The sequence below is a fragment of the Eptatretus burgeri genome, chromosome 8, assembly GCF_056783735.1.
Source record: "Eptatretus burgeri isolate ZD-2024b chromosome 8, Ebu_testis_v1, whole genome shotgun sequence".
NCBI classification, from domain to species: domain Eukaryota; kingdom Metazoa; phylum Chordata; class Myxini; order Myxiniformes; family Myxinidae; genus Eptatretus; species Eptatretus burgeri.
In genome coordinates, this window is record NC_140968.1 from 39,829,416 (window position 1) to 39,840,015 (window position 10,600).

The 10,600-nt window shown below is 42.9% G+C and overlaps 2 protein-coding genes across 4 annotated transcripts in view; one reads left to right on the forward strand and one right to left on the reverse strand.

Moving 5' to 3' along the window:
• The first annotated feature begins 2,479 nt into the window (after positions 1–2,479).
• LOC147021583 (uncharacterized) overlaps positions 2,480–10,600 on the forward strand; it is a 41,585-nt gene continuing 33,464 nt past the window's right edge. For 2 of the 3 annotated variants that reach the window (XM_085891696.1, XM_085891695.1), the window contains exons 1-2: positions 2,480–2,689; positions 3,494–3,576. In XM_085891696.1, coding sequence (XP_085747822.1) covers positions 2,535–2,689; positions 3,494–3,576 — 238 coding nt within the window. In that variant the 5' untranslated portion in view covers positions 2,480–2,534. The remainder of the gene's footprint in view (positions 2,690–3,493; positions 3,577–10,600) is intronic. The other variant, XM_085891694.1, reaches the window with a different exon arrangement.
• Positions 5,895–10,600, reverse strand: part of NDUFS6 (NADH:ubiquinone oxidoreductase subunit S6) — a 13,096-nt gene continuing 8,390 nt past the window's right edge. Inside the window, exons 2-4 of the mRNA XM_085891698.1 lie at positions 8,056–8,109; positions 6,997–7,119; positions 5,895–6,030 (exon numbers count right to left, since the gene is read on the reverse strand). Coding sequence (XP_085747824.1) covers positions 5,962–6,030; positions 6,997–7,119; positions 8,056–8,109 — 246 coding nt within the window. The 3' untranslated portion in view covers positions 5,895–5,961. The remainder of the gene's footprint in view (positions 6,031–6,996; positions 7,120–8,055; positions 8,110–10,600) is intronic.

The following is a 10,600-nucleotide window of genomic DNA, read 5'->3' on the forward strand; positions in this document are numbered from 1 at the left end:
TTTAGCTCGTTTTCCTGACGCTGATCCTGCTCACCAGATTCTCTCAGCGAGGGATCCTCGTGAGTGGAGGAGGCCAACGGGCCAACCACGTGCCTCATGGTTGCATCAGGTTGATCAGCATCTCAAAGAGATGGGGATGGGCCTGGCATCTGCCTGGGGGATAGCCAGACGGAGGCCCATGGAGTACCGGCGGAAAGTGATGCACTGCTCTGGCGCATGTTCTCATACCTGATCTGATATAATAATAAATTAATGTGTGTGTGTGTGTGTGTGTGTGTGTGTGTGTGTGTGTGTGTGTGTGTGTGTGTGTGTGTGTGTGTGTTGTTATGTCTGGCTTCCTTCTCGGGATTATGATGCAGTGATTGGTCTTTATTTTGACTATATTTTGATAACTAGAAGCACCCGCTCTCTACGGTAGCCATCAAGGGGGTCATGTTATTATATTTATGCCTATTTTACTCCAAGGGACCCAGGATTACACACCCAAAAAAATGGTTGCGATCAGTTCAGCCGTTTTTGCGGTACCTGGGAACAGACAGACGGACAGACGGACAGACGGACAGACGGTGAATTATCGTAAGATAGCACGCACTGAACAGATTACAAATTTCTGTAACCTCCAGTCAAACCTTTTGGCCTGACAGCCGGTTTGTGAGGCATTGGGCAAAACAAAAACTTTCCCTAATAAAACGGTAAACCCCCCCCCCCCCCCAAAAAGCAAGAAGGTGGACATAATTTGGGCCAGAGTAGTTGTGAGATAAGGTCGTCCAAGAAAATGTTATAGATGATAAATTTTCTTGAAAATCAAAGAAATGAAGACCTCATTAAGTACCGGTACTCATATAATTGTTTTTTTTTTCCTGCAAGCTATTACTGGAGTCCCACACATGAACATATTTGACAAGTTACCAGTGAATTACAGATTTTGAAGCACAAATGGAAGAGCTCTCATTGCTTCAAAGCTTCCCTATAGGAGGAACAATACAAAACATGCTCCTCTGTGATTCCAGGAAAATATCAGTAATTTCCCATTGGGTGACACTGCCCCCTCAATGATTGCGTTCCCCACGGCTCACTTGATTACAATGGCAGGTACCGTCGGTTGGCGAGGTGACGAAAGATAAATCCATTTTTGGAATCAGCACTGAAAGCACAACAAGCTTATGGTTAGTTATGATGCACTTTAACTGCATCCTTCATTAAACCACGTATTGGAATAGTTTGTGCATTTGCAGTACTATCGAATGCGAGACCACGGTAGGAGGCACTTCTATGTGCCACTAGACGACCCGTGAACCCGTTGGGTTCCCGTTGTGACAGCGATTGATGAAAAAAATCATTTCAAGAAAATAAAAAAGATAGCTCCAGCGAACTCTACCGCTGAGGTTGTTTGCATTGATCAAATTCTCCCAAAGAGTTCTTGACTGAATCGGTAATTGATTTTTTAATAATTTTTTTCGTTGCCAGATTTGAACGAAACTTGATACTGCACACCGCAGGAGAATGGTGAGTAAGGTCGGCTGAAAATTTTTGCGCTATCGTGGAGTTTTGGCTGTATTTTGTATGGTTAAACCATAAACCGTTTTGGCTGTATTTTGGGAACATACATATGTACATACATATATACAAGATGAGATAATTTAGTAATATATAGATAACACGTCCTCTGTTCATCCACATTTTTAAATTGTCTTGATGGTGGAATTTTCAAGAACCGTCGCAGAAATGTCTTCCTCAATTTTGTTTGAGCCCACTCACATCTGTCAATGCAAAGCATGAAATTGCATTCATAATTATCTTGCCTAATTTGCAATTGGTAATTATTTATCGTTAATATCATGCAGTAATTTTGATTCAAACCAATTGATGTTGGTTATATCGTTTACGTTTTCTTTCATCCATCTGAGATTACACGAACACCTTGGAAAAGTATGGTGTTGACTTAACAGTTGAGGTGGCAAGCTTAAGATCTTAGGGTCTTGAGTTCAAGCCCCTGTCATGTCGTTGAATTAACATCAGGTGGGTTGACTCAGCCTGTCATCATGCCGAGGTCGGCAAAATGAGTACCGGTGTACTGGCTCGGTTAGGGCAGGAATTTCTTCAGGGTGCTGGTGATAGCTAACCTACTCTTCATGAAGGGCACCGGGGGGGGGGGGGGGATCTTTAAACGGCCACCAACTAATGCTGGCTGACTGGACACCCAGGTTAATGACCATCCAAGAGACTGCACACACATTTATGCCTTGCTGTACCTTCGAGACACCAGGATGACGGTTTATATCTGGGCCGAGATTCAAACCCAGGCTCGATGGCTTGGTGGCGAGTTTGAGTACGGCTCGGCCATCCTGCCAGCCAGCATGTTGATCATGTAATCAGTATTTTATGCTTGCTACTAAATCACACCAACAAGTTTGGTATGACTGTCAGGCATGTTTTGTTATCGAGCTTAACCATTCCCATTCCATGAATGAATTAAAGTCTTCACTCTGCACACAGTCACAGGCTATGCTTCAAAATGGCGGTTTTCAGCTATCATGCAAGGTGATGAACCATGGAAAGGCTCAGAACAGCCATCAGGCTTTATCAGGCTGCTCGGGAGCGTCCGGGCTTGCGTGGGGAAGGCTGCACTGCTGAATGGCGTGCCAATGCTTGCAGAGATAAGGCCTGGCGACCATTGTGAGGAAAAGCTGTGAGTAAAGAGCTGCCTGTCAGTGAAGTGTGGACTGACCTAATTACTGCTGGTAATTGATCAATTAGGCATTGTTGGTCTCCAGCGTGTTTGCTCTGCACCGATAGGCACCATTGTTCTGTTCACATTTTGCTTTCCGGGTGAACGAGAGGCCCAGTTTTCAATCCACAAGGTAGGCCTGCAGCCTTGATGAGACCAGAAGTCGCAAGGGTAATGCAACAACAATACAAATAAACAAACAAAATATTCATTATAGTATAGTGTCCCTGATTCGTTTGCTGAGAGAAATACAATCATTGGGGTCAATACACTTACCAAGCAAAAGTGACCACCCATCCTCAAGAAAATCCTGATGCGAGTCACAGTCAGGTAAGCAAGTATTACCGTTATATTTGTGAACGTAATTTGGAATAATCATAGTGGCACAACCTCCACCAAGCAGGAAGTGCACAGGTTTAGAACAACCTCTACCTGATTGGACTAAATGAAAAGTAAAAGTTTAAAGAGGCATATTAAATACCTTTGGCTCCCTAGAGCATTCCCTCTCTACCCACCACCTTTGCACTCACTCGTCAGGTTGAGGAGAGCTTTGATAACAGCATAAAGAGCCTGGAATAATTTTGAACAAATAGCATGCATGCATGTTGGTGCTGGGTTCTATGCAAAGTGTCACATGGTTGTCCCACAGGCCAGCAGGATATTCAAATAGCCAGAATGTTTTGGCTGCTGAGTTACAATGCTCCACAGTAATGAATACATTAGCCTCTCGCCTGACATTTTCCTAATCGCGTTTCCCTTTGTCAGGTGCTGTGCTGTGGAACAGAAGGGCAGTCCCAAAGGTGCATGCTCAAAGAGCACCACGGTGCCTTCAAGAGCCGCAGGCCCGGGTATGTGTCGGTCTTAGGTGTTTTGCGGTCACAGAGCGCACGCAGCGTCATCCGTCATTGTTTGACAGTCCGCGTGCGCCTTTATGATATTCACAAACGGAAGGTCCTTCTCTCGACGAACGCCTAATGTTAAGGCGGTAAATGTCAATGGCTGCATAATTTATCTTCCTCCTCGGCCATGTTCTTACAGCTAATAAAGCAGCGTGCCGGAGCTCCACAATGCACTTTGGGTTAAGCAGATGGAGTGGGTTGTTTAGTAACTCGTACGTGGGTACTCAGAGGTGTATATGTGTGACACCGGTTCGCCACACTGTCCGTGCCCCCCTCTTCCCCACACAAGCAAATCTGGCCTTTTGGAGGCAGAGCGGACTCTGAGCTTGAAGTCATCATTTACGACCCTTTCATATCTTTGATGGAGCTGCCAACGAATTGTCCGCTGATAAAGAGATCTGAAGGTCATTCACTTAACAAGTTATCACAGTTCATTCTTAACTGGCTCTTAAGAAAATTATTAGCAGGAGATTAAAAAAAAAGTTTCTTATCTCCTTGTAATAATTGCAGCAATAACAATTAGCAAGGATTCATTCACTACAGCTGGGTTCTGTATGTCTTTGTTGCAACAGTCAGAACAGAGCAAGGGTGTGAGAGTTTCAACCATCACATTTATTGCACTGCTACATGGCAGTCATTATTGTGCAAGTGAATCTCTAACAGCCATTAATCGGCAGGAAAACGTTGGTTTGATTATCCCCATGCTTTTTGAACAAAAAGGGCGATATTGTAATCGGCTCTGTCTATCTGTCCATCACACTATCTCCTCTTAAATGGTGGGCAGAAATTCACCAGACTTGGTAGTTCTGATCATCACACGGCATGAATGTGCAAGAGCAATATCATTTTTGACCCGACCCCTGGAATGGGGTAAAAATGTGAAAAATACCAATTACGGGTACATTTAAAAATTAAACTTTGAAATTGGGGGACGCATGAAATATGTAACGATTTTTATGCCGCCGCTGACATGTTTTTGCGGGAGTCGCGGGAGGCATGTTTTTGGGTTGTCCGTTCGTCCATACTAATTTTCTCTGCGACCGCTTATCAGATTGACACAAAATTTTCAGCATCGGTGCAACTACTTATGTAGAATGTTATAATGATACTTATGATGTCATAGGTCATGTGGTGTGGCAAGTATGTTGGAAAAAAGGAAGACATTTGGACCTCTGTATCTCCAAAACCGCTTCATGGAAAAAAATTGAAACTTCACTTTAGTTTAATTTGATTATTATTTAACCACCAGGTCCATGTTTCCCCCCCCAATTCCAGTGCAGTGCAGATTCTGAGGTATGCTGAGCTTTCAGTGTGACAATGACTCGTTCATTCATTTTGTGTGCAACCTGTGGCTGCTGTTTGCATCATTGCTGAGAAAGTGACTGTGCCACTGATGCAGTGCCCGCTCTAGGTTAGAGCAGGAATTTGGAATTTGTTCATGGTGCTGGAGATAGCGCGCTTACTCTTAGCGAAGGACACTGAGATATTTAATGTCCACTAACGCTGGCAGATGGGACGCCTAGTTTAATGTCCATCCGAGGGGATGACACACAAATTGATGTCTCGTCCTGCATGCGAGACACCAGGATGATAGTTTGTAGCTAGGCCGGGATTCAAACCAAGGCTCGACATATCAGAGGTCATTGTTTGTACCTCTTGGCCATCCTATCAGCTCTGCCAGTGGTGGACCCTTTGGACAATTAAATTTCTCTTGATAACAGGTTCCACATTCAAGTTTTAAAATCAAATATCAACATAACAGTGAAGGTTATTTGTTTTAAAACTAAAGTTACATTGGAAAAATTTCCTTTGCCAATAAAATACCAAAAAAAAAAACAACCTCATAAGTTAAAAGTGATGCCCTGTGTTGAATTTCGACTTCACCTGTTAAACCTCACCTCATTTGAGAACCATACCCAGCCTGGATCCATTCCACATCATCAAAAGCACAAAGCTCTTGGGATCAAGCAGGTCTGGCATCTGCGGAATCAGTATTTGTGGGCTTGACATGTCATTTCAGATATTTTTCACCCGATTATGAGAACACCAATAGCAGTCCAAAATGCTAATGTGTAATAAGCATTTTGAAGTGCAGTTATCAGAGGGCTGTCACCATCAATAAACATCACCAACTATTTCAATCTTCAGAAGTCAGTTTGTAACAGTTAAATGATTGCTCCTGACAGGCAAAAATCACACAGGAAATGATCGGAATAGCTCGTAAGACTTCAAAGAACGATGGCAATAATGACAGGGTCCACAGTGAGCACGGCAAATTGACCAATTTCACGTTTATTTTGCAGCGATAAATTACAAACATTTTATGCATCATTTTCAGTGATGCTGATGTTTCTGTCGGAAGCGCAGGCCACAATACCCGCAAACAGCATTTTCATTCTTGTCCTACAAGAAAAAAAACAATGTCAGCAAAGAACATGTACAAATAGCATCATAGTATTCATCTTTGGGCTGACAGGATGGCCTACATGTATGCACACTCGCCTCTAAGCCGTCTCGCCTGGGTTCGAATCCCAAACCAGCTATAAACTGTCGTCCCAGTGTTTCACTGGCAGGGCGATTCATCAATGTGTGCGCCGTCCCTTGGATGGACATTAAAATCTGCCGACATTAACTGGTGGACATTAGAGATCCCACGGTGTTCTTCGTGAAGACGAGGCGAACTATCGCCGGCACCATGGAACAAATTCCAAATTCCTGCCCTAACTACTGCTAGGAGAGGGATGGCAAACCGCCCAGCATGACCCTAGCCAAGAAACTGCTTTGATAGAACCAACACTCTGTAACACAGAGTATGGTATGCAAGAGAGAGATCCATCTTTTAAACACGGTAGGGACAGAAATCACTGGGAGAAGGGTTGGGGTGGGAGGGAACGGAGTGTGTCTGAGTGAAGAAACAGTATGTGAACATATCTATATATTTGCTTAACGATAAAATCTATTTTGCTGCCCTTTCTTAGGCAGCATTGATATGACAATTTCAGGTTGCTTTGAAGGCATCAAGACCACCAACAGTGTGGATTGGCATCATTGTAGGCCAGACAATGGCCATGATGACACGTCACTGAAAATAATTAGTTAACCAGTTGGGTTTTTCAATCGCCGATCCGATCTCGTGGCAACATGGGAACACTTTTGAGACTCATTCTAAGTGTTGACGGTGTCTTGGGCTGGAAAGAAGAGACAACCACTGGCATGTAAAGTACTTAACACTCTGCCAGCATACTCTTATGCACACTTACACCAGTATGCAATGAACTAACTATTGAACATCTGAGGCTAGTCCAGTTTTAAACCACAGTAAAAAAAAAAGGCTGCTCCCACCACCTCCCCTCCCCCGCCCCCACAAACCAGATTGATGTACACTCGTGGATGACCCAGTCCACCATTACCACCATCACACCAGGTTGTTCTGCCTTCCACCTCCTGCACAGGTTCTTCTGCAACTAGGTTGATGGCAAATTGCTCATTCACCTGCATAGATGAAACAAAATCAAGGCTTTTATACACCTTCAAAAAAGTCAGGTGGAGCTTTTATTTATTTATTTATTGGTTTTTTCTTTCCTTCTCTCTATAAGAGCTCATGGAAGAGCAAGGTTGAAGTTACATTGGTGGTTGCCAGACAGCCCTCTGTCTTCTATTATTCCGACCATTACTTCGACTAAAATGATTTCTTCAAAGGCTCTAATTATTCCCACCTTCTTCTGGGGTCGGCCAGGGAACGTTTGTGGATGAAGCCTTTCATGAACTGAATGGTCAGGCATGACATCTGGCTGAAGATGACAGGAATTTGTGATTTGTTCAGGCTGCCGGCGACAACTCACCTACTCTTCACAAAAGACACCGTGGGATCTTTAACGTCCACCAACTAATGCGAGCAGACAGGACACGCAGTTTAACGTCCGTCGAAGAGACGGCGTGCACATCGACGCCTGACCCTGCTTCTAAAGCAGCAGGATGACAGTTTATAGCAGTTCAAATCCAGGCTGGGCTGCTCAGAAGCGAGTGCACACACCTCTGCTGTGCTACCAGTCCCTACAACAGTGCTCATGAGTAAACAACCAGGAAATGACCATACACAAACAGATTAATCAGATGCTTCAAGGGGTTTGGTTAAATTAACTAATGTAAGCTTTTGTATAAAAATGGACTCTTCTACCATTTACATGCAAGCTACCAATCAAGTGATCAATATTAAGGCCAACAGACTAAATGTTTGCACTTTTAGGTCATAATTATATCGATGTCAGAGATGAGAAAGCCAGCAAACTGTCATTATGGCAAAGACAATTTAACTCGCCTCAATGAATTATATTGCTTCCGACCTACGAGAATGGATCCATAAATTATAATAAATAAATAAATAAATAAATAAACCAAAACTTTCTGTATAATTGTTCAAATGCTTACCTCTTTAACACGTCCCACAAACCGCAATCGACGGTAATCATTCTCATCATATGCCTGCAGAGATAAACCATACACAGTTTGCCATTTAAAGACAATTACAGCTATTACAAAAGGAACCATCTACATCTTAGGCAAATGTTAATTCTGATCAGTCTCCCTTCCCTTAATTCTTCTTCTTCCATGTCTGACCGACCTTCCCAAACTCATCTACCTTCCTTTTCAAAACAAAATTTATTTTTCAATGACCACACCCTTCCACTCCATTGATGTTTTCCACATATGTCTCTTGCGAGCTCGCATTACTTACTACCCGGCATACGGGAAGCAAAAGCAGGGTTAATCAATCGGTTCATGCCCGTCTGTTTTTCTGTCTGTCTGCAAAAGTCAGTTTATGATCGAGGAACAACTTATTTAAAATTGAATGTTACATTTTGAACACGAATCGGAAACACAAACCTGCCATTTAACAGTACTTTGTCTACGAATATGTCCCGATCACACATGTGCAGAGAGGAGTGAGATTACATTTTACCCTGTCTGCCTGCCTGGCAGTAAAACAAAATGGACAATCATTCCAAACAGGAAACTTACTGGTCGTTAAGGATGTCATTTACAACACAAAACAGGCACAAATTACTAACGTGATGTGTTCGGTAGGGTGGTGCAATAGACACTGCCATCAATCAACCGATTTGCCGCTCGCCAAAATCCGACTTTTACAATCTTTATTTTCTTCAAATTAAATAATATACTTGAACACTGTAGAACAAAAATCGCCTTCTTTGCGCTTTCAAAACCCTTCCATTTCGCAGTACTTGGACGTGTTAAATAGGGTGGTGTATTTGGGTGAAGTATAAGACTGCTTCAATAGTGCTAAACTTCTGGAATATTTTTTAAACGATTATTAAAATCATTGTATTGTTTAAATTGAAGTATATACTTGAACACTGTGTGGGATAACGTGTTCTATGAACTCTCTAGTCATGATATGTGATGAGCTCTGATGCTAAAGTTCATCATCATAAAGTTCATCAGAGAGTGTGTTCCGTGAGCAAGCGACTTCCTAATCGCTTTCAAAGCCAGTCGTTCCGTATGAACCGCTTTGCAAGCCACTCGGCAAACAGAGTGAGCAATTAAGAGAGGTGCTTCGTTTTGTTAGTGAAAATTATGGCCACCGTAGTTAGATTCAAAACGATACTACAACCAATGAAATGTTCAAAAGCATACCCTGTTATGCACGGTGCCTTCAGAAAGTATTCACACCCCTTGACTTATGTCACATTTTGTTGTTACAGACTGAATTTAAATTTTTTGTCACCGATCTACACAAAATACCCCATAATGACAAAGTGAAAACATGTTTTTAGAAATTTTTACAAATCTTTCAAAAACGAAAAGTTGAAATGTCAAATTCACATAAGTATTCAGCCCCCTGAGTCAATATTTTGTAGAAGCACCTTTAGTAGGGATTACAGCTTCAAGTCTTCTTGGGTATGTCTGTATCAGCTTTGCACATCTGGATTTGGGGATTTTCTCCCATTCTTTCTTGCAGATCTGCTCAAAACTCTGTCAAGTTGAATGGGGAGCGTCAGTGAACAGCAATCTTCAAGTCTTTCCACAGATTCTCAATGGGATTCAAGTCTGGGCTTTGGCTGGGCCACTCAAGGACTTTCACATTCTGGTTCTTAAACCATTCAAGTGTTGCTTTGGCTGTATGCTTGGGGTCATTGTGCTGTTGGAACATAAATATTCACCACAGTCTGAGGTCTTTTTGCACTCTGAAGCAGGTTTTCCTCAAGGATTTGGCTGTATTTGGCTCCATTCATTGTTCCCACCATCCTTACAAGCCTCGCCACTGAAAAGCATCCCCATGGCATGTTGCCACCACCATGCTTCACGTTAGAGATAGTGGTAGATGGGTGATGAGCTGTGCATAGTCTCCACCAGACGTAGCGCTTTGCATTCAGGCCAAAGAGTTCAATTTTAGTCTCATCAGACCACAGAATATTTTGCCTCATGCTCTCAGAGTCATTTACGTGCCTTTTTGCAAACTCCAGGTGTGCTGTCCTGTGCCTTTTTTTTCAGCAGCAGCTTCTGTCTGGCCACTCTCCCATAAAGCCTAGATTTGTGAAGTGCGACAGAGACTGTTGGCCTTCCAGCAGGTTCTCTCATTTCAGCTAAGGAACTCTGTTGTTCTGTCAGAGTGGTCATTTGGTTCTTGATCACCTACCTGCATGACCAAGGTCCTTCTTGCCCAGTTGCTCAGTTTGTTCGGACAGCCTTCTCGCGGAAGAGTCTGGGTAGTTCCATATTATTTCCATTTCCTGATGATGGAGCTCACTGTGCTTTTGGGAACTTTCAACACTCTAGAAATTGCATTGCACCCTTCCCCAGATCTATTCCTCCTCACAATTCTATCTTGGAGTTCTACAGACAGTTCCTTGGACTTCATGGCAGAGTTTCTGCTCTGACATGCACCATCTACTGTGGGCCCTCATATTGAAAGGTGTTCTTTTTTCTAAATCCTGTCTAATAAATTGTATTG